Source organism: Sinocyclocheilus grahami, unplaced genomic scaffold (assembly GCF_001515645.1).
Source record: "Sinocyclocheilus grahami isolate Dianchi unplaced genomic scaffold, SAMN03320097.WGS_v1.1 scaffold33.1, whole genome shotgun sequence".
In the NCBI taxonomy this organism is placed as follows: domain Eukaryota; kingdom Metazoa; phylum Chordata; class Actinopteri; order Cypriniformes; family Cyprinidae; genus Sinocyclocheilus; species Sinocyclocheilus grahami.
In genome coordinates, this window is record NW_015505212.1 from 2,280,493 (window position 1) to 2,306,146 (window position 25,654).

The 25,654-nt window shown below is 36.3% G+C and overlaps 1 protein-coding gene across 2 annotated transcripts in view; it reads right to left on the bottom strand.

Annotated features, from left to right (window-relative positions):
* LOC107580251 (cyclin-dependent kinase 17-like) overlaps positions 1-24,549 on the bottom strand; it is a 68,369-nt gene extending 43,820 nt beyond the window's left edge. The window contains exon 1 of one of the 2 annotated variants that reach the window (XM_016265995.1): positions 24,249-24,549. Coding sequence is in view for 1 of the 2 variants with exons in the window: in XM_016265990.1 (XP_016121476.1) it covers positions 1,464-1,486 (23 nt within the window). In the remaining variant the exon portion in view is untranslated. Of the gene's footprint in view, positions 1-1,463; positions 1,529-24,248 lie in introns of those variants that run through there. The other variant, XM_016265990.1, reaches the window with a different exon arrangement.
* Between the last annotated feature and the right edge of the window lie 1,105 nt (positions 24,550-25,654).

The following is a 25,654-nucleotide window of genomic DNA, read 5'->3' on the forward strand; positions in this document are numbered from 1 at the left end:
ACACATACTAAAGCGCGGATGACGCTCGCGGTGTTTTCAGCTTCTGCCGTCTCACTATATGATGATATTAACACGAATGTCATCTCCAGCTGCTCTGAGAGTCACTTCATTAGCATTTTACCATTTCATTTGAGAAAACTACCATCATATCACATACACAGCAGCTGCAGGTTCTTCACGGCAACCCGTCAAAATAAAAGTTTAGTTTAACATTTTACTGTCAGAATATATTACTATTTAGCAGTCTTAAGAATCAATGCTACTACTGCTAATAGATATTAATAAATCTTTATTTTTAATGGAATAATCACATCTGTTTTCTTTTTAATTTTAACAGTAAACCTCTGTTGTGCAGCACTTTGTTTGCCAAAAAATAAAAGGGTTTAATTTTCATTTGATTAGGATAAATTAAATTAATGTTTTATGCCTTCATCTGATTAACAGAAAAATTAAGAACATTTTATAGGGCCCTATTATTGTTTAAAAAAGGACCCATACAAAAAAAAGTATAGGTTTAAAATACAGGCATGTGGTTCTTAATTTCTTTTTATTAATTCACCATTTGTAAACTGATGTTTACAGTTCATTTTTTAGAAATATCAATAGCATTTGTATTAAAACTATATTCAATGAATGCAATTTAAAAAATCGAGAATCGAATCGAGAGCTTGCGTAACGAAATCGAATCGGGACATCTGAATCGATACCCAGCCCTTATGACAACAGACCATCTTTGACCTTTTGTCAGCAAATTCTTGAACAGAAATAAACAACCACGTATAAGAAAAGAAAGAAAAAGAGAAAGGAGGAACTCAGGGAATATAGCCTATGTAAAATCAGATGATTCCCAAAAGAATGCATTTGTGAAGAATGCATCGGTTTCAACAAAAATATGAAGCAGCACAACTGTTTTCAACATTGATAATAATAAGAAATGTTTTTTCATCATGTGACACTGAAGATTTGAGTAATGGCTGAAGAAAAATCAACTTTGTATTGCAAAAATAAATCACATTTTGTCTGTCATTTACATCACACTAAATTCAAACTGTACCTTCACAACTCTAAATATAATTATTACATTTAATATATTACATAATTTAATTTAAAAAATCTTTTATTTTCTATAACTCCATCATGGCACCAACCACTGAATAACAGTGTGGAAATAATATTTAAAATGGTGTTATTGTCATTCGCAAATCAGATTATTCTCTATTCCCAGTATGACTAAGAATGATTCTCATATCAGCAAACTCTTCTTTGAAGCTTCTCAAGGTACACATATCCAGATCAACTACACAAATACCATTCAGAGTAATTATCAGTATCACATCATGTTCGGAAGACAACCGGCATCAAATGTATTGTCCTTTTGTACTGTATACTAAATTATGACAACTAGGCAAATATAGGAGATTGCATATGAATGAAAACACACAAAACTTTGCCCCCTCACTCACAGCAGTCTAGAAAGTATTCCCATGTTCGTATTGTGCTCACAAGTGTGTGTCTGCACATGTTTGTGTCTGCGAGAGATAAGAGGATGATCACACACAATCCCCCATGACGAATGAAGCACTAGCAGCACTGACTCCAGCAGGGAACTGCCTGTTCTCCATCACTTATACACACACACACACACACACACACACAAACAAATATGTCAATGGAAGGTCAGGCTGATATCATAGTCTGTGCCCACATGACCAACAGGGATGAAAGTTTGAAAGGAGCATGTACAGATGCACCATGCACCAAGGTATTTGCACAGTACTCCAAGATACTTAAAAACATTCCATGGAATTCTGAGGTATGTATAAAATAAATAACCTAATATTAAATTAAATTAATAACACTGGCACATGTCCAAAATATAATAATAATAATAATAATAATAATAGTAATTATTAACAATAATTGTATTCTTCTTCTTGTATAAAACACATTTTTAAATATTGTAAAAAAAAATGTTTTATATATAATCTAATAATATCTAATAATAATAATAATATATTATTATTATTATTAGATAAACATTTTAAATATTGTAAAACATTTTAAAAATATTGTAAAAATAAATTTAATTAAATATAATAATAATAATACTTTTACATGCTCAAAAGCATGGTATAACCACAACTGAAATCCAAACAAAACAAACAAACACAAAAAAAGTAAAAAGAAAAATCATAACATCCAAATATAAATTAATAAAATCTATATTGAAAAAAATTACCATGGTACATGTCTAAAAACACATGGTATAAGCATAATAACTGTTCAAAAGTAATTGGCATGCAATTAAATATAAAAAAAAAAAATCACACACACACACACACACACACACACACAAAAAGCATTGTGTCCAAACAAAGCATTGTAATGAGAGCGGTGTCAATACAACTCTAAATCAATATAAAGCTACTGCTTTTTTCCTCATGATATTGCATCAATATTGATCCTTGTATACATATTTATAAAAGATTTATTTATATGCGTATTTTGTGTCATATGCAATAGTTCAAATCATCTAGAAGGTCATCTAAATAAGCACAAACTGTAACAGGCGGGCGATCAAAAACACACAATCTTTTTGTTTAATGTATTGTGTCGTAATTGTACTATAATGGCACTTCTAGTTATTAACTCTCAGGTGAGCGATGGAAGAGAAGAGCTTTAAGAGGGCGAGTACCAATAGGTCAGTGAATAAGAACACACGTCCCTCCCTGTGTCCCAGAAGCATGTGCAACATCCCACATTCGTCTCTCTCTGCCCCAAAGATGCTCCATTACTCCACTTAGCCTTAGATTTTTAGCCTGTAGCCCAGGCCAGCTTCCCTCCATCACCCAGATGTGTCACTCCTGCACTCCATCAGCCCGGCTTCTGCCTCCCACCACAAACCTGTCAGCAAAACACGCTGACAGACACAGAGGTCAAAATCGACATCGCTGCAACAGGAAGCGCACATTTGGCAGACGGACAGAGCTCTCAGCTGATACTGAACGCCTCCAGATATGGGGCGGGCGACAGTTCATCTGACTGTCCTGACACCCAACTGCCTGCATCAGGTTCCTAATCCCACGAACCTCTTTTACGGCATGTAGCCATGACGACGCAAACTTCCTGTCATTGTCCCCACAGCAGGTGAGTAACATTCCAGAGCAGAATTACAAACAAATACCACACCAGAGACAACAAAAGCATGCCAAGCCCCTCTGGGTAATGTGATAAAATGATTTTCCTGCATCCTTAGACCTAACGTTCTGGGGCCGGTTGCACCAGCTGGACATACACCCGGTTGTAAGACTAGGCTGGACGTAAAATGCGCTTTAAGTCCTGTGTAGAATTTATACCCGTTGCACCATCTCGGCGTAGTGCATCCTTAGACCTAATGTTCTGGGGCCGGTTGCACCAGCTGGACATACACCCGGTTGTAAGACTAGGCTGGACGTAAAATGCGCTTTAAGTCCTGTGTAGAATTTATACCCGTTGCACCATCTCGACGTAGTGCTACGTCTGACACTAAATCTTACGCCTAGTCAGAGGTAGGTGTAAAGTGAAAAGTCATGATTTGCTCGGCCATTATTCGTTTTTAGGATTCATGTCTGTTAGTTAATTATAATAATAGTTATTACTGCAGACGTGACCTGTAATGTTTATGGTCTTTTCGGGCAGGATAAGCGATATCAATTGTGAAGCTCTGTGCTATCCTACCACACTGTCGACATTGAATACAAAATATATTTCTGTCAAGCATGTAATAATTATGCAGTAAAATATTACATATGAACTGGGATTATTAAAAGAAACTGAACCATTTGACATCTTGCTTGGAAGGACAGTGTGCTTGAAAATATTTCACGTCTTTAATTCAATTCATTATTTGTAGCGTGCCTGCCATCCAATAATCGCAATAAGTTTTGTGCTTTGCTACTTTTAATCAGAAATAAATTATCAGCTTTCACATTCTGTGAATTTTATCACAAAATACAAACCATAAACGTGTTTTTTTCAGCCACAGAAAGACAGCAAAACACAAAATGTCACGTAAAGTCACCTCAGGAAAGACATTCATTGTAGCCTACATAAACTTGATAGTCAGCTATAACTCTAGAGAGAAGCATTGTATTACATTTATTATATTTTACTTAACCTTGATGAAATCTGTCTTGGGAGTGTGCAGGGAGACTTCAGATATAAAAACGCGGACTTGTTAGGAAATGTTTACTCAATGAAATCCTAGCGCGGTGATTTCACTTATATTACGTCTTGAGCAATTCAGTTCTATATTAATAGTTGTAGCCATTGCGGCGTGAACATCGTCTCAGCTATATCTATAACTGAGGGAGAATGTGTCGGCGTGGACGCGCGTTGTCTACACCGGGCGTAGTTGCGCCTGATCGTAGTTTCAGTTGGTGCAACAGGTGTAAATATTTATCGTAAAGCAGGACGTTGCAAAGCCCAGCGCTTACACGTCTAGCTGGTGCAACCGGCCCCTGGAATATAAAAATAACTTAAAATAAACACACAAAAAAGAACACCTACACATATTGGTTTGATGCTATAAATATATAAAAGGAACTGGGGAAAATCAGCGCATATGGGAAACTAGGTCGGTTTATGTGGAATGATGGCACTGCAGTGTGTTAGCTGCTTTTAGCATGTGATGTAATCGAACCAAACTTTGGACTGGTAGTTTAATGCCCGTCTGACTCAAAGTTAATCCTTCCCTACTTTCTCCTAGATAGAGAGAGTGCGTATGTGTGTTTTTCCACACAAACGCTTAGTAATAAACAGGTTTAGTTAGCAAAGACCTGAAACAACAACTCAAAAATCAAAATTTTAAATCAATAGACCAATAAACTTTCAACATGTGCACAATTAATCATCAGAAATGAATTTTAAAAAGCTGACCTTAACTTCCAATGACTGTTTAGTAGTGTTATTTTAGTATTATTTATTTACTATAATATATTTTATATTTTCAGTTTACAGTTTGAGTAGTTTTGTTATGAGCTTTTATAATTTTCCATTAGTTTTTTTGCATAGCTTTCATTTTTATTTCAGTTTTAGCTATTTTGGTACTTCAACTTATTTCAGTTACTTGCCAAGTTAAAGTTTTTCAGTCTAAAATTAATATTTTATGTCAATTAGTGTAAATTATTTTTAACAGTTTTATTTTCATAAACAATAACAACACTGTGCAGTGTTCATTATGAATTAAGGTTGTAGTGGAAAATGCAATTTGCATTATTGTATTACTACATATTATACATAGGGTTGGGTATCGTTTGAATTTTATCGATTCCGATTCTTATCGATTCCTAGTTTCGATTCCAAGAAGATAAAAAAATCCAATATAAAAAAATTTAAGTCAAGCATTTAGATGTCAAACATTTATTCTGTCTTTTTACAAAGTATTCTGTTGCACCTGAATAACACGAGCAAAAATCAGCAGCCTACAGAACACTGCAAGAGGAATTTTGCCTATGCTTTAAAAAAAAATACCACAGCAAAAACAACTCGATTAATATAAATCTCAAATATTAAAGTGTTAAAGACAAGTAAACAGTCAGTAATAAGATAGGAACAAACAAATCAATGAGCAAAATCATAAATAAATACAACTGAACAAAGTTTCAGGTACAGAAACTGTAATTAAAAGTTTAAAAACACTGCATAGTTTTCTTTTCATAAATAAAATATAGATGAATCAATTAAAGTTATTAAATATATTCAGTCAAGATCAGTGAATGATTTTCTTTTGTTCTTTGATTAACATTAATGACAGGCAACAGGCAACCAATACGCTTTCTGCGTATTGGTCGACAAATATGAAAGTCGTCAGTTTCGGCCTGGAACAACCTTTTCTACAGTGGAAATACACGGAGTGGTTCGAGAACGGACACAAACCGGGAACCCGTACCGTGACCTCTGTTCTCTGTGCTCGCGCGTCGTGCACGCAAACAGGGTGCAAGGTCTTTCCGTTCCTGCACTTACATCGTTTTTAATCACATTAAATGCAAACGCAGGAATCGTTAAGCATAATCGAAATGCGCGCGTCTTATCGAATACCCGGTTCTTGGAAATTTGGAACCAGTTCTAAAATGGAACCGGTTTTCGATACCCAACCCTAATTATACATGAACTTTTTGTCATTACAAAATGTTCATTACTTACATTAGCGTGAATTTGAATGGATTTTGCTCTAATATGAAAAAAAAGCTGATAACCATCATTGTCCCCTAGATAGTGACCATCTCCAGTGTACATTATGAATTAAGGTTGTAGAGGAAAATATGATTTGCATTATTAGATATTATACATTAACATTTTGTTAATGTACCATTGTTTGCTTTCCATTTACTGTGCTTGTCATTTTAGAGAGAATTTGACTGGATTCTGCTCTGAATATGACCAAATAAATAAATAAAAATGCTGACACTCATCACTGTCCCCTGGATAGTAACCATTCATGTAGTGTCTTTTAGTACAGTCACAGTTAGTACAGTCTTTCTCATTTTGGAAAATGGACTGAAAATATTGATAACTCATCTTGTACTAGTTTTTATCAAATCAAATTCTCTATAAAATGGCAAGCAAAGCAGTAAATGGATAGCAAATAATAGTTTTGACAACTTGTGCTATAAAAAAGGCAATTGAAATATCGCACCTCAACTTCCTGTTCCAATAGGAAATGCATTTGTTTCCATTTTCAAAAGTCAACCTGACCCACTAAAGGGGGAGGTGTAGTCTACATCTGCTGACCTATACTCTTCATCGAGTGCAACAGCCCATTTTACTAACTTGTGCTAACTAAACCATTACTAGCTCTGGAATCGATGCAAACAGGTGTTTACTTGACACCTTAAAAGGATAGTTCACCCAAATATAAACATTGTCATCATTTACTCACCCTCAAGTTGTTCCAAACCTGTATGAGTTTCTTTCAGCTGCCGAACACACTTTGAAGAGTGTTGGTAACCAAACAGTTGACGGTAACCATTGACTTCCATAGCATTTTTGAAAGAAACTCATACAGATTTGGAACAACTTGAGGGTGAGCAAATGATGACAGAATGTTCATTTTTGGGTGAACTATCCCTTTAAGGACATCTCCGGTAGGGCTGTGTATCACCAGCAAAGTCACGATACAGAGGCCACGATACAATACATGACTGCACTGAATTTCACCTCAGAAGAATTTAGAAAAACAGCTGTTTATTAAACACTGCTTACTATAGTGCCATTACTAACTATTGCATTATGAAGGGCCTCCATAACTGTACCACAGTACAATATAGGTAATGGCATATGTTTCATGTTTACATTGTGCACTCCCCACCAGGTACAATATTCTGATTGTTTGCATCTTGTTTTTAAGCCCATAAATAATAATGTACTTGTTCTAATACATTTATATTGTAATGTACTCATTCTAATATGTTTAAAAAATAAATTTGCATTGGTGGTAGGTTATCATTGCACAAATTAACACACTCTCTACAATAAAAAAAAAAAATGAGAAGAGTTCTAAACTAACGCGTTGTCTTCACTGTATCTAACGCTCACACGCTCAAGGCTGATTTATACTCGAGCGTCAGCAAGTTCGCTTTGAGTGCACTCGACGGCGTTTCTCGTGGCGGTGTGCACACCATTTTTTGTAACTTTCCGCGCAGCTCCGCTTCCGAAGATGCACGAGTTCAAAGCGACTCTAGCCGAACATGCACATCTGTGCCAGCATTTGTGTGAAACAAGCAGTTTGGTGTTAAGTGCAGTCACACACACACAGATCACGCTGCGGCCGAACTCAGACATTCAGGAACAAACTTTTTAGTGCTGCCCTGCAGTTATTCTTTTTTAGAAACCTCGCACTCTTCTACTAAATTTTAAACATTGTAAAATTAAGCGTGGTCCACTGCTGCACACATGCCACAGTATCGATTCAGGGCCAGCTGTATCGATACTCGTATCGTCAAATCTCTGTGACGATACATCGTCGTATCAATATTTTGAACACAGCACTAATCTCCAGACATTTGCTCAAATCCTGCGGCCGTCCACCTCGTGTCGCACACTGAGGGTCCTGATGTGAGGTCCTGATAAGAGCTCTATTCCTGTTTGACTCTGCACAACACAGCGGCGTGCTAAAGCCCCCACTGCCCAGCCTGTTCCCATGACAGATCATGTGCACAGATATTTCCAGACATCAGCTAAATCACTCAAGACCTGGGGAATAAAACAAGAATGAACTACTGTAATCGATCACAGCTGAAGGAAACGGCGAGAACAGCCCAGGGTTAAAGAAATATGCTTGGAAAGCAGACCTTACACAAAGAGGGAATTATGGGAATGAGATTAAAAAAAAATATTGAATTAAACATAAAATAAATGTACAATCAATATAAGCACTGGCTGACCTCCAGTGTCATTTTAGTATCACCGAGATATTATTATAGTTTTATTCATATTTTAAATGAGTTTTTATTTTTATATCTTTATTTTAATTTTAGTTAACTTTTTAGTAATTTTGTTGTGTGCTCTGGTAATTTTTAGTAGTTTTTTTGTTTGCTTTTTTAAAAACATGTTTATATAGTTTTAATTACTAATATTTCTAGATAGACAGACAGACATAGATATTATTCAATTTCATTTCATTTCAATTTATTCCAGTTAAACTGGTTTTATTTCAAGTGGCAAACATTTGACCTCTTAGACTTTCATAACATATTAAATGGAAAAATATGTATATTTTCTGTGGTAACTGACGCCATGTCAGAAAAGTTACAAAAAATCTAAAACATTCCTTTAACAGAGACTTAAAATATTACTGTTTTATTATTAATTTATGAGACATATGAGATCATAGACAGTATGCAATAATTAATAAGAGTGAAGAATGACCTCTGACTTACCTGCTGACGCTGACAGCAGGTGACAAATACCAAACTCCAGGTAACTTTATCAACCTCTATGCACAAGAACAAAGTGTGCTTTACTGCAGAAAAACGAGAAAAAAAAAAGATGAGAGCAGAGATCTGTGACGCTCTGCTGTTGCTTAGAGACGATGGAATGTAAACACCATGCGAGATGTGAGAGGCAGTGAGATCACTGTGGACAACACACACACACACACACAAACTTTATCAACCTCTATGCACAAGAACAAAGTGTGCTTTACTGCAGAAAAACGAGAAAAAAAAAGATGAGAGCAGAGATCTGTGACGCTCTGCTGTTGCTTAGAGACGATGGAATGTAAACACCATGCGAGATGTGAGAGGCAGTGAGATCACTGTGGACAACACACACACACACACACGCTTCCTTCAGTTGAACGTGAGTGACACCAAAGTGTCTGTTCCCTATCGATGTGCCTCGCCATAAATATTTTAAAGCTAGAAGGATGAAAGTAGTCTCAAAAGACACACTCTCACTCTGTCGGAGTCACACAGACAGAGTATTTGGAACCGTGTCCTTAGGGGGCCATTCACACAAGATGCGTTCTTGCGCTCCAAAACAGCTAGATTGAAAAACAGCACAGGGGGCTCAAGTTTTTTTCAAAATTGAGCTATTTATGAGACAGTGGCTTAAAAATGGCACATTCATGGTGAAAGATGTTGAAAAAAAACAAAAACTGTAAAACATGACCCAACAGCCAAAGACGTCCATATGAAGAAGCAGTAGCTTCCCTATTTTACAAGCTAATAATAGTTCACTTACAGTTAAGCTATGCTTTAAAAAACTATTTACAAATAAATATTACAATTTAATTGAAAAATAGAATTTTTCCCGGCACAAAAGCGGAGCTTTTTTTTTAATCATTAAAAAAAAAATAATAATAATTTAAATTTAAAATAAATATAAATACAATTAAAATATATATTTTTTAAAAGTTACTACCAAGAACAATTACAATGCTCAGTCCAAAGCCACTGCAAATAGCTTACGGAAAAAGTGCACATCAATATATCATTTCACAGGAAGTGGAGAGGGAAATTTTCCCACCAGTCACTGTGCAAGTATTGTCAGAACTGTACAATGCTTAGGTACAATAACTACAGTGGCAAGAAGTCTGGCATTTTTTTTCAGCTCATTTCACCGCAGCGTGAGTATAAAACGCATATGATGTGATCTTTACAATTATATCTGTGGGTCCCATAACGGTGAAGACGACACCTACACACTATAAACGGAGTTACATTTATTTCATATTAAATACCAGGGGCGATTCTAGGATTTTCATTTTAGGGGGGCTTAGCCCCCAATGAGGGTATAAAATATATATAAATAATAAAAAAAATAGGGGTGGTATACTAAACTTATACACCAAAAAGTGCTGCATTCCACTGTATTGCATAGATGGGTATAACATACAGTGGGACAAAAAAGTATTTAGTCAGCCACCAATTGTGCAAGTTCTCCCACTTAAAAAGATGAGAGGAGCCTGTAATTTTCATCATAGGTATACCTCAACTATGAGAGACAAAATGAGAAAAAAAATCCAGAAAATCACATTTTTATTATTAATTTATGAGACATATGAGATCATAGACAGTATGCAATAATTAATAAGAGTGAAGAATGACCTCTGACTTACCTGCTGACGCTGACAGCAGGTGACAAATACCAAACTCCAGGTAACTTTATCAACCTCTATGCACAAGAACAAAGTGTGCTTTACTGCAGAAAAACGAGAAAAAAAAAAGATGAGAGCAGAGATCTGTGACGCTCTGCTGTTGCTTAGAGACGATGGAATGTAAACACCATGCGAGATGTGAGAGGCAGTGAGATCACTGTGGACAACACACACACACACACACGCTTCCTTCAGTTGAACGTGAGTGACACCAAAGTGTCTGTTCCCTATCGATGTGCCTCGCCATAAATATTTTAAAGCTAGAAGGATGAAAGTAGTCTCAAAAGACACACTCTCACTCTGTCGGAGTCACACAGACAGAGTATTTGGAACCGTGTCCTTAGGGGGCCATTCACACAAGATGCGTTCTTGCGCTCCAAAACAGCTAGATTGAAAAACAGCACAGGGGGCTCAAGTTTTTTTCAAAATTGAGCTATTTATGAGACAGTGGCTTAAAAATGGCACATTCATGGTGAAAGATGTTGAAAAAAAACAAAAACTGTAAAACATGACCCAACAGCCAAAGACGTCCATATGAAGAAGCAGTAGCTTCCCTATTTTACAAGCTAATAATAGTTCACTTACAGTTAAGCTATGCTTTAAAAAACTATTTACAAATAAATATTACAATTTAATTGAAAAATAGAATTTTTCCCGGCACAAAAGCGGAGCTTTTTTTTTAATCATTAAAAAAATAATAATAATAATTTAAATTTAAAATAAATATAAATACAATTAAAATATATATTTTTTAAAAGTTACTACCAAGAACAATTACAATGCTCAGTCCAAAGCCACTGCAAATAGCTTACGGAAAAAGTGCACATCAATATATCATTTCACAGGAAGTGGAGAGGGAAATTTTCCCACCAGTCACTGTGCAAGTATTGTCAGAACTGTACAATGCTTAGGTACAATAACTACAGTGGCAAGAAGTCTGGCATTTTTTTTCAGCTCATTTCACCGCAGCGTGAGTATAAAACGCATATGATGTGATCTTTACAATTATATCTGTGGGTCCCATAACGGTGAAGACGACACCTACACACTATAAACGGAGTTACATTTATTTCATATTAAATACCAGGGGCGATTCTAGGATTTTCATTTTAGGGGGGCTTAGCCCCCAATGAGGGTATAAAATATATATAAATAATAAAAAAAATAGGGGTGGTATACTAAACTTATACACCAAAAAGTGCTGCATTCCACTGTATTGCATAGATGGGTATAACATACAGTGGGACAAAAAAGTATTTAGTCAGCCACCAATTGTGCAAGTTCTCCCACTTAAAAAGATGAGAGGAGCCTGTTAACTGAATAAGCCAAATACAAATATTCATGATCTCACACACCTGTACTGTACACACACAAAAATTTACTGTTTGCATTTCTAGTACAACCCTCTTTCCATAGCTCAAGTATGCAAACCACTTTGCCACATGCACTGGAATATGTATTACATTGAAAGTAAAATTTTCAAATTAAAATGGCATCATGATTGTTTTATAAAAGTATGCGTTCATGTTCATGGAGGAAACAGCTGTAGTGTGATGAGGGGTGAATGCAGGGAAAATTTTACAGTAGATGTGGAACCGATTGTTCTCTCATGATATTTTTTTAACTGTATTTATGACAAAGAACTGCGTAGATACAGATATTATAACAATCTATCGATAAACACACACCTCTGTTTCTCTGTGTCGCTGCGGTCTGTGGATTGAAAAAGAACACACTGAACGACAGGGAGGAGCCGATCAAAGTCTGCCGCCGTTTTCATATGAAATTTAAAGGGAACCGAGGCGCTCATGAATTTGTGTTCAGTTTATGGAGCTAATCGCTCAATTTTAGGGGGGTCTATAGCCCCCCTAAAAATGGCCAAGTGTTAAATACCATGTTAAATACCAAAAAATATTTATAACTTATTTTATTTATATCATTTGTATTTAGATAAATAATTATTTACACATTTTATATAACTACAACTAATTGCAACTGATATTTATTTTTATTTTAACACACACACAGATGGACACACATGGCACAAATGGTGTCAAAGTGATGACCACAGAGGAAAGTAGCCACTATATGGCTCAGAGAGCGAATGCAGCACAATTGACCCAAATGTGAGATGGGCACTGGATGGTACTGTAGGAATTTTGTGTGTGTGTGTATTTGTGGGATGCTGAAGCAGTTCGGCTCAGTGCAGCACTATACAAAGAAATCTTTCAGCATGTGGAGTTTGGTGAGAGAGAGAGAGAGAGCTGAGCCAGGAACAGACAGAACATGCAATCACATTACATGCTAAATGCACTGCGTACATTTACATTCATTCATTTGGCAGATGCTTTTAAGCAAAACGAATTACAGTGCATTCAATGTATACAATGAACCCATGACCTTGCCGTTGCTAGCGCCATGTACCACCATTTGAGTTTCAGAGATCAACAAATATTGCTTCATCATGACCAGTACTGATTTTTGTTTAAATTACCAATGACCAATACTCTGTTCCAATTTTTTTTTTACTAGTATTAAAAATAACAAAAATATTATATTAAAGTAGTATTATATTATAGTATTATTGTATAGTGTTAATGTAGTATTTTATTACTGCTACTATTACTATTCATTTTATTATAAAATGATCATCAAAATATAAATGTAATAATAACAATAGATAATAAATGTAATCACTAATAATAATCACTTTTATGTAATTATTATTATTCTTATCGTTATTATTATTAACAGTACTAATAATTATTTATTTTATAATAACCTTGATGTAATAAGAATAATGCACGTATAACAATAAATAGTATTATTATTAATAATAAATTATTAATTTATCATCAACATATTAATCAAACTCATCAAAATTATTAAATAATATTTCATACTATAATAACTTATGTAATAACTCATCAAAATAGAAAAATGTATTACTAGCAATAACATTTATTATTACATTTGTTAACTTATTAACTTTCATGCAATACATTTTTATAAATAAAACATCTAATATTAGTACAATTATTAAACTATCATTGAAATATAAATTACTATTACTAAATAAGAATAATAATACTATATTTATTGTTTTTCATGCAATATTATTTTGTGACGCAAATTATTTCATTTTCATCCATTTTCAAGTTAAGCTTAAAATATGATTCATTTCTCACTTGAGAACAAATGGCTGCAAAATGTCAACAATACATAAATAAGTGACTTCTTTAAAAATCGTTTCCTACCAAATGCACAGAAAATTATGAAAAAGGTGTCTTTTATATGTATATTTAACAACTAATATAACCAAATAAATATGGAAAATATGAGTCATACTGATTATCTATCTCTAGTTAATAGTCTAGTTCTTCAAACCAAACTGGGGCTTGAGGGAAATGACAACAAGCACTTGCCCACAAATAAACACACACACACACACACACACACATTCTTTGCATGGTTGAAATACCTCTCATTGTGTAGGGTGCAGGGCCACAGGGTTTAGACAGTTGGGTAATAGTTCTGCCCCCATAACACCCAGATCACACAGCAACATTCAGGTCCTGTGTATTACACACCTCTCTTCCTGTGTTTGGGAACCGGTTGTTTTTCCTGAAAGGTTATTCAAATAGCCAACGGCAGTTTACAGAAATGTGTGGGGACTGAAGTTTCTGCATGACTTGGCAAAAGCGGAATGTCAATCCCAGCAAGACATGACAGCATTATGTCATTACAGCAACAAGACGGACATGCATGAACTCTCTAATTAGGTCACTTCCTGTGAGGTTTGCCACTTCCTCTTTAAAGAAGGCAGAAGAGAAGGTTCTGAACAATGTGTGCTCAACCTCCACGATCAGTGACGCAGTGACACTGAACAAGTGAGAACGATCACTGACAATACACGCTAAATGTGAAGCCGATCAGGGTCACATTCTAGAGAATTAGAGACGAGAACCAGAGCGGCAGAATGAGGAAGAGAGAAATGGAGCAAGATCTTGTTGCCAATAGCAACATGCCCTTTTCAGAAGACGTCCACATTGCTAACAGGGTCCAAAAAAGTGTGAACCACTTCAAGAACGTCAACTAACCTATTCAGCATGCTCGAAAAGACATGAGGTGAAAAACAACTCTCATATCACAGTCTGAACTGTTTACACCTGTCCCAAAAAATTATATTATTCGTAAGTTCTTACTTAAATTAGAATGTAGTGTTGTCAAACGACCCGGTACTTCGGTACCAAGTCAGTACTAAAAAAATGAAAAAGTTACGGGACCAGTTACGGTTTTAAGTACCGGTGGTACCGAGTACCCGGGTTCTTGATGCTCTATCCGAAAGGTGCGTGGCGACATCAAAACGAGGAAACGCACCAAACTAACAAAACACTTTGAAGACACCCAGATCAAATGAAAGAGTTCAAGCAGGTAAGTTTCATTACAATTTTTTATATTTAGATCAGTGTTTCCCATACATTGATTTATTTGTGGCGCCCGCCCCGTTACTGGGGAAACCTCTATCTCTCCAGCTTTACAAGCGCCTCCTGCTGGCAGAGAATGATTTTGCATATACATGCCGCCACAAATAGAGTGCAAGTCTGGGGGAAACACTGCTTCTGTTATGAATATTATTCAATATTTTAATTTGAATGTCGGATTGAAATGAACGCTGTTATTGGAGTAGTTAATCGTTAGCATAAGCGCGGCTAACGCTAATACAATGAGCATTAGAATTAAGTTTCTTTATTAACCCCTTAGCTGTCACCCCCCATTTTCAGCATGGAGACACAAATGACACGAAAAAGAAATAAAAAGGTTGCTGCTCATGAGTCTTTCTTACTAGATACATAATCAACATATGTGCACAAAGCTGACACTTCAAAGTTTTCGGTTCAGGAATCTAGGGCTGTCAAAATGACTGAAAAACTAAATTCGAATTTTCTACTTAAAAATGATCAAAATTCAAATTATATTCGAATTTAAAAAGGCATCATTTCAGTTAGGGGGAAAAAAACTTTTGGCTTCTCTCCTGAGGCCCCAAGAGGGCGCATCGAGCAAAATATTATGCATGTTTCTTCAAAGCGTAATAAAATAACACGACTATCTTTGAAAAAAAGTGCATAATGTTTAAAATAATGTTTATAAACCATATATAATTAATAAAGTTGCTTAAACAGTTAGAAAAAAAAACAGCACCATGCATGTATGTATAGTTTAATACAAAGGACCAAAAACCAATCACAAAGAGTAGGCTACTTTCTGCATTTAAAAACATGAGATACAGTGGGATGGGGGAAAACCGCCATAACGTCTTTAGACATGTTTTTTTAAAAGTTGAATTTGCATTAATTTTACATGGCTTTCTGAACATGCCGCTCTCCGCGAGACGCGAGTGCAAAGCTGATAGACATCCCTATAGAAAATGTGATAAATATGCATTCTGTGGGAACGGCTTGGTTTCAGTTTTGATGTGAACAACATCTTCTCCACACTGATGATCTTGTTTTCCGCAATATATGAACGAACAACGTAGCAGCGCCGCATCTAGTGGGTTCAACTGGATAGGCTAACAAATGCAATCAATGACACAAACATCGTCATCGCATCTCATGCACCACTGATAAGGCTGCCTGAGGGCTGACGCAGACCTTAAATTCTAATGCAACGTTTTTGCATTCGAATGTGGATTTTTTTTTTAATTCGACGAATATTCGAAATTATAATTTTTTTTTTTACAGCCCTACAGGAATCAGAATTACTTGGACTGTTATGATGATAAAGATATACAAGCTCTAAAATGAAAACAAACAAAAAAACATTTTTAATTTTTTTTTAAATGTATAAAAAAATATATGTTGCTGTAGGATATGATTTTAGAAGCACAATGAAGCTAAAGCCACGAGTCTACTAATGCTTCATTTGAAATTTCAGAACATAATCTCTAAAACTGTGAATTTTATTAAACATTTTCTAAGACCATGTCATGTGTGTTTTTAGAGAAGGCTAATAAAAGGCTAATAAAATTGCTTTATGACCCCTGTAAGCGGTTTCCTCATGTCTGGCTTGGCAAACTGCCCCATTCATGATGCTGTTGTTCTCCCTCGACGAACCTTTCACACCTCTGCCAGGTATGAGACATTATCCTCATTATTCCTTTGTTTTATTCAGCCATTAGTAGCCTTAACTCCACAGTACAGGCTTAGTAGCTAGTAGTTCGTAAGCTCTCTGTAAAGTAATGCGTAGTCACATAATATGACGTTTACCACACAGAGGCGCACAGTAGATGGGGTGTTTAAGAAGCGCTAAAAAAAGAAATAAATTATTTATTCACAAGTATTTATAAGCAAAGTTTATTCACATATTGTTCGCTCTCTTAATATGTACGTGAGTGTAATTGTCAGCAGCATCATAAATATCTAAATGATTGAAGGTTGTCAAGTAAAAGAAGATAAACTTTTTAGAAAACGCGACGCGAATTTGTGAAGGTTTATTTCATTTCACTGCGTCTCATTTGTTTTTAAATGCAATCTGTGTGATCGGCGATTTGGCTCTTTGTATTAGGCTAAGCAATGCATAAACACATGATGCTGTTTTGTTCATAATTGTTTATGCAGTTTACAAAATTATATTTGTTTTATATATGTTAATTTAGACGTTATGCACGTTTTTATAGACCGTTATTTGAATTGACAGTTTAATGCGCTGCATTATTTTGCTCTCATTGTGCCCTCGGGAAACAAGTCAAAAGTTTCCTTAAGACTTATTTAATCTGCATATAAAACATAAGAAAGGAGATATTTGTTTAAATTTGATATTGTGTTTGACTTAAAAAAAATAATATATATGCCTATATATATTTGTTGTTTGTCTTAATAAAGTGGGCAAATTAAAAATACAAAGTGGTTACATTTAAAAAAAAATTCTATTGCTCTTTTTTAAAACAGCTTAAAAAAGTGTCAATAATTATCGATACTGAACGATATGAAACAATATTTTTTAGCTATATCGCCCAACCCTACCTAGCATCATGGTGATAGGCTCTGCACCAGCAAACACTTGGTTTCTTTTCGGCTTCATCTGTTGCCCTAGTGACCACACAGTAGCATGGAACCACCACTTACAACATCTGGCGTTCGCGCTGCCATTGACCTAAAGAGAGCAGCTGTCTGTCATGAACGAAACAGCTTCACAGTCTTTTCAGCCACACAGTATCATTATTTCTGAAACAAACATTCAACTCACAGAAGTACTGGGATAAAAGTTTATAGTTCAGATATAAACTGTGTGTACGATGTGTATGGTAGCGATTAAAATGGAGTAAATCACCTTTTGAAAGTAATTTGATGCTTCAAATGAAGATTTATCGATTACACTGTTACGCCAGTAGGTGGCGAAAAGAGGCTGTTAAAATGTAGGCCTATTTGTCTTTGAATCATACAAGAGATTTGTTAAATTTTTTGTGATTTTTGTTTATGGTATTCAGCTCCAATAAATGGTTTGCAAAAAAGAGACACGGGATAAATGTTTGATATCATTATTTAATCACATTGGAATCGAAAAGAATCGGAATCGGAATTGATCAAATTCAAACGATACCCAGCCCTAGTGGCATGTGTGGTCACTCGACTATCCGGTGTGCAGCGCGGAGACCAGAACGAAGATGGATGCGGAGGAGATCGACACTGAACAGGTAGGCAAAAAAAAACTCTACCTCTGTTATATGGTGATATTTTGGCTTTAAGATTACCGACAGCGAGCAGAGAAAGGTACTGTGCAAGATTTGCTCAATTAAAGTTGCTACATCACGTGGCAATACGACAAATTTATATCAGCACCTGAAACAGCACAGAGAAAAACATGATGAATGTATGACCGAGAAAATCCAGATTAGTAAAGAGTAGGGCTGTGTATCACCAGCAAAGACACGATACGATACATATCACGATACAGAGGCCACGATACAATACGTATCACGATACATGACTGCACTGAATTTCCCCTCAGCAGAATTGAGAAAAACAGCTGTTTATTAAACACTGCATACTATAGTGCCATTTCTAACTATTGGCAGAGCAGGCAGCTGACCTCTGCATTATGAAGGGCTTCCATAACTGTACCACAGTACAATATAGGTAATGGCATATGTTTCATGCTTACATTGGGCACTCCCCACCAGGTACAATATTCTGATTGTTTGCATCTTGTTTTTAAGCCCATAAATAATAATGTACTTGTTCTAATACATTTATATTGTAATTTCCTCATTCTAATATATTTTAAAAAATCATTTACATTGCTGGTAGGTTATCATTGCACAAACTAACACACTCTCTACAATTAAAAAAAAAAAAGTAGAAGAGTTCTAAACTAACGCGCTGTCTTCACTGTATCTAACGCACACACGCTCAAGGCTGATTTATACTCGACGCGTCCGCAAGTTCGGTTTGAGTGCGCGCGATGTCGTTTCGCGTGGCAGTGTGCACGACATTTTTTTGTAACTTTCCGCACAGCTCCAAATCTCTGTGACGATACATCGTCGTATCGATATTTTGAACACAGCACTAGTAAAGAGACAGCTGAAGCAAACAAGGCACAAGCTGTTACCCGAACAAAACAAAATAATTACAGATGTGTTTGCAAGTCTCACGCCAAATGATAAGTCTTCACCTAGGTATAAAGAAAATCACAGACTCCATAACGCACTGCTTGGCAAAAGATGTGATGCTCATACACACCATTAAGTGGGATTTCAGAAAATGATCCACACACTGGACAAGAGGTACCAGCTGCCCTCGTATAACTATTTCTCTCAAGTAGCGATCCCTAAGCTTTATAACTCGGGTTGTGAGTATATAATCATTGTATGCAATCAGAATGTGAATATTAAATGTTTTGCAATGTCACTGTAGTAAGTAAATGTTTTGTCATTTTTCCACCCTCTTATCATTCACAAAAATGCTCTGAAAGATAATGCACAATGCATTAACAGGGCTACTGGGATATGCATGAAGATTGTGGGCCACTACTCCCATAGTTGGAAGAAAAGAGTGGCCTTGAGGGAGCACAACGAGAGCTCAACCTCCCAGAGCATGCCATGGTGACAGACTGCTCAACACTATGGGGTTCCACTCAGAAAATGATAGCAAGAGTCCTGGAGCAGCAAAGTGGGTTGTCCAAGGTTTTCTCTACAGACCGCAAAGTGCGACACCTACTTCCTTCATGGCAGGACCTGGAGGTCTTGGAATCTGTAAACCAGGCACTAAGCCCACTCCAGGACTTCACGGATGCCTTATCTTCTGAACACCTCAGTGCTGGCTGAAGACGAAGCGGACTCACTGAAATCAAAAATTCTTAGCTACCTCAACAACAAACATGAAGGCACGCAGGACTTGCTTAACTTGACCACTTTCCTAGACCCAAGGTTCCGAACACAATACATCTCTGCAGAATTGACCCAGACCTTAAAGGAACAAGTCATCTCTGAGTTGATAGTGAGTGAAACCACAGAGTTTACTTAACTGGTAAGAATTCCATGTAACAAATTACTAAAACTTGCATTTTTTTATTTGTTTCAGAAAAATCACCAGCAGCAGACTGTAGCCCAAAGCACTGCAGCGATGGAGAATGATAGCCTGGATGTGGTAAGTCCACCCGCTGCTAAAGCCAAGAAGAAAACTCTGGCCAGTTTCTTCAAGGAAACCGCATGTACAGCACCAAAAGCTTCATTGTCAACCACATTTGATCCCATGGCACAGTTTAGAGAAGCAGTGGCCGCTGAACTCAATGCTTACCATTTACATGCCATGTGTAGACCATAGAGAAGATCCACTGAAATGGTGGTAGTTCCACAAAGTAAACTTCCCTAGGCTATACAGACTAGCACAAAAATATCTGGGCATACAAGCAACAAGCTCTGCATCAGAGAGAGCTTTTAGCACTAGTGTTAATGTTGTGTCGAATCATCGCTCGTTTCTGAAACCGGAGAACAATTTTATATCCAGTTTCCTTTTCAAAAGAGTTTATACAAAAGTATATGTTACATCCTGCATAAATGTCCTTGTTTGTTTGCACAAAATGTTTAAAATATCTTATTTTTGTGAAAATGTGCATTTTTTCATTTATTGTTTTATTTACTTTAGCTATACTTTTGAGAAAATAAGTTTACATGCAAATGTTATTTCATTTTGTAAAAAAATATTTATTTTGAAAACATTTTCTAGTTTTACAAATCATCAGAGAGAGCTTTTAGCACTAGTGATAATGTTGTATCGAATCATCGCTCCTGTCTGAAACCAGAGAAAGTGGATATGCTTGGGGTCTTTTTTGGCAAACAACCACTGATATGATAAGTAGAACTATTCAGAAAGAGGATTTGGGAGTACCAGTTGGTCATAAAAAAAAAAAAAAAGATTTAGTAGTTTGAGTGAACCTCAATTTTATATCCAGTTTCCTTTTCAAAAGAGTTTATACAGAGTATATGTTACATCCTGCATAAATGTCCTTGTTTGTTTGCACAAAATGTTTAAAATATCTTATTTTTGTGAAAATGTGCATTTTTTCATTTATTGTTTGTATTTTAATGCAACCCCCTTTGCTCTGCTGGAGGGCGGAGATACATTCGTCCACGTTCACGATTCACGATTCATTAAACCCATCAACACATTTCCCAGCATTACTAAGTCCCCTGTGGTTTGACTGAAGGATGTGTGGATGAGGTGTGAATCAGTGGTTTCGCAGGGGTTTGTCTATTAACCCATTTAAAAACAGTGATTGATAATCTAAAAAAGATTGCCGTTTACAGGGTATGAAAGCGCACAAGCTGTCAACTATAAATGCATACGGTCTTCATTTTATGGGAACACTTTCATGTCATAATACGGATGCAATATTTAAAGGTTTGTTATTCATTATTACGAAATCTCTGTCTCATAAAACAGGATCACAAATAAAAAAAAAAAGATTTAGTAGTTTGAGTGAACCTCAATTTTATATCCAGTTTCCTTTTCAAAAGAGTTTATACAGAGTATATGTTACATCCTGCATAAATGTCCTTGTTTGTTTGCACAAAATGTTTAAAATATCTTATTTTTGTGAAAATGTGCATTTTTTCATTTATTGTTTTATTTACTTTAGCTATACTTTTGAGAAAATAAGTTTACATGCAAATGTTATTTCATTTTGTAAAAAAATATTTATTTTGAAAACATTTTCTAGTTTTACAAATACACATTTCAGCATTATCACTAATCTGTGTGTGCATTTTCCTTGATAACCAATCAAGTTGACTCATGGTACCATTTATTATATCGCAACTGCATAACGCAATATTGACCTCAATAATCGCAATATGAAATTGTTCCCAAATCGTGCAGCCCTACAGGTTTTGTACAGGTTTTGCACGCTTTTACCATAACCAACACTTAGAACGCCTTAGCAACCATAAAGGAACACCCTAGCAACATCCAAGCACACTCTAGCAACATGGTGACTGGTTTTGCACAAGCAAAGACTCACTTTTCTAAACAAAAAAAAGTAGAAATCTGGTTCACTAGAGCAGTAGTTTACTAGCAACAGTCTCCAGTTTGATGGATTGTACCACTTCAATTCTAGATTTCCTGAGCCTGGATCTTTTTCAACATGTTTTGAAGATTCCAAAACACCCAATTACCGACCAACCAACAAAGCATCTCAACCGTAAAAAAAGACGTTTACACTTCACGCTATCAGACAGCACATTACACAACCACATACCCTGAAAAAGCTAGAGGGGGGATGAATTATGCGTACGAATGGTTTATTAAGACGACAAAAATAAAAGCGCAAAGTGTGCGTGGGTGAGAAAGCAAGAGCGAGAATAAAAATGAAAGACCCTTTTTTTTGGTGATGCCTTTTATGGGCAATGCATAATCAGCATGATCCACCACCACAATAAACATGGCCAAGTAACAAAGGGCCCAGAAGCGACAAAAGGCCATGTAACCCTGCTCCTCTGTCTCAACACACTAACACGACGTGAAACTGTATCATGAGCTTCATCTGGGAGAGGCATGGACCCATTGTCCTCATGTTAAATTGACTATCATCATCAAACGCTCAACTAGAGCACACGCAGAAACTACAGTGTGCCTATATCTCATACACTCAACATTCGGTCACATTACATGCAGCCGCCCAGACTGAGAACAGCCAAGCCACAGTGCCCATTTGGGTCATCCATGCAACAGCTGCATGCCAGGCTGTGGAACGCACCCTCATTTCCATCTCAAGAGCCCCTGATTGATAAATAGGCATCATCCCTGGAATGGCAAACCCCAAAATTGGCCAACAGCCCATGATCGCATCCAAAGAGGGCACATGCATTCATATCCATGCATACATGTGTGCTCATTTGCGGAATTCAATGCATGATGCACATTTTCATTCACCGCATTTGCTCGACTCTCAAATAGCTCAGCCATAACGGAGGGCATAAGAAGTTGGCTCCACAGTCACGTATTTTAATGCAACCCCCTTTGCTCTGCTGGAGGGCGGAGATACATTCGTCCACGTTCACGATTCACGATTCATTAAACCCATCAACACATTTCCCAGCATTACTAAGTCCCCTGTGGTTTGACTGAAGGATGTGTGGATGAGGTGTGAATCAGTGGTTTCGCAGGGGTTTGTCTATTAACCCATTTAAAAACAGTGATTGATAATCTAAAAAAGATTGCCGTTTACAGGGTATGAAAGCGCACAAGCTGTCAACTATAAATGCATACGGTCTTCATTTTATGGGAACACTTTCATGTCATAATACGGATGCAATATTTAAAGGTTTGTTATTCATTATTACGAAATCTCTGTCTCATAAAACAGGATCACAAATAAGCATGTCTTTGATCACACTTATTACAATTATGTACAAGTAACTGATTCTCATTGTAAAACTGCTTGTTTTAAGCAGTATTGTTACATTAAAATGTTTTTTAAAATGTGCATTTATTATTTCTGGATGATGCACAGATCCATACACGCATGTACAGCATGTGTGTGTGTGTATCGTATAAACGATTTACACTGGAAAACATAAGTACTTCAACTAACTTTTGGAAACTTTTCCAGGGAATAACATGCATTTTAGATGATTAAATGGGTTATCATTCTTTGCAGTACTTGGATATGCATAACAACTGGTTCAACCGAACAGCTTTTTATAAATGTTTATTCAAAACAACAACAGAATTTCAGCATTATGGACTCGATTTATGGAAAGACAGGGGTCAAACAAAACTACAAAAACAAATCGACTAAGCCTGTCAGGATTGCAATTCAACCAGGTAACGTTAGGTGGTGGAATTCGGTACTAGTCCAAGCTTAAATAAACACTTCAAAGCAACGGTTTTGCTTTCCTTTTATAGTTAAACCAACACCACAGCATTTAAACACGACATATAGTTCATGCTGGCAAACCAACCGTCGATTAAACCACATTTAATCAGATTACTCGACCCAAACACTCCTCAAACCTGGCAGTTTTGTTTGCTAAGCATAGCATGAGCGTCGCGTCTAAGTTACCTTCCGCTTCAATGGATCGTTTCAAGAAACGCAACGCAAGACTCACCAGAGACGGTAAACGTTGTTTGGACGCGAGTCCCTGCCCTCGCCTGCTTCTCGGAGGCCGGATGCCGTCTTTCCACTCTCCGCCAACACACACAAACACAAGCCGCCTTTTCTGACGATCAACGGTCAAACTCGCGCTGGTATCCTCAGTCGAACGGGTCACTATGGCGAGCGTTTGGTGACGGTGCTCGGGTCCGGGAGGGGTGCAGCTGATACCCTTCTACTGACGCCTCCGCCTTGACATCGGAGGAAGAGGAAAGCCTTCTTGTGCAGTTATTTGAACATCGCACTCAACTGAAACTCGACAAACAGCGCCGCCTGCTGTCCAGCGGCCGCTATGACGCACGTGCTCTCTAAGGTGTTGTGGCGTCGCGGTTGCGACCTACACTGTAAAAAATAAGTGTAATTTTAACTGTAAATATTTGTAAAAACGCTACGGGAAAAAACTGTTAATAGGTTTAACAGTAAGTTCCCGTACTATATACAGGGGAAAACTGTAAAATATATAACCAGGCATTTTACAGTAAAATGCTGTTAATTTGACAGTTTTTAGAAGTAAAAATAACAAATCAATGTATATATGATATTCCCAGAACTCCCTGCACATTTGAAAGCATTTTGTTTAAATAATCATGTTTTTTTTTTAAGTTTTTGTTATTAGTTATGTATATTTGGGCTTTATGTTACATCTTCTGTTGTTTAATGAAAGTTTAATGCATTATTTATGTATCGTTTTGTGTTTGCATGAATGACTCTGTGCACCTTCTATATATTAGTATATACTTCTGCTTGTGGCGAAGCTACTTGTGATGAGCTTTGATTCTTCATGTGGCTTTCTCTTTTACCAGCTGCATTATTATGGTGGTTGTCAGTATGTTCAAGGTACAAAACAGATTTTAATAGCAGTGTGCATTGTTGAATTTACTGGTTTACATTCAAATTTTCTTGTTTGTAAATTACAGTTTTATACTGTAAAGTTTACAGTTTTTGGCCGTAAATGTGTTTACAGTTTTTCTGTATTTTTTACAGCTGCCAAAATATTTTTGTTTTTACAGTGTAGTCCTAGAGAAAAGTGGTTGAACTTCATGAACTTGAAAAGGCAGCGGTAGAACCCTAATGGTTCTTATTACAACTTTCTTTTAAAGATTTTTAAAATGAATTTAGTTATTGTAATTAAGATTTAAAAGTTCGAATTTTGGATGTATTGTTAATGAAACCAGTTATTAATCAATTTTGCATCTCTTCTAACAGACTGTATTTCCTCTGTCCTGACAGATTTGGGTAACATTATAATAGCTTTCAATAGTTCAGATTATTAAGTTGCTAAGTTGTCACACCATTTTACGTCAGTAAATGTCATTTTTACATCAGTAAGTTCATAAATGCGGTTAATCTTTTCTATCATTG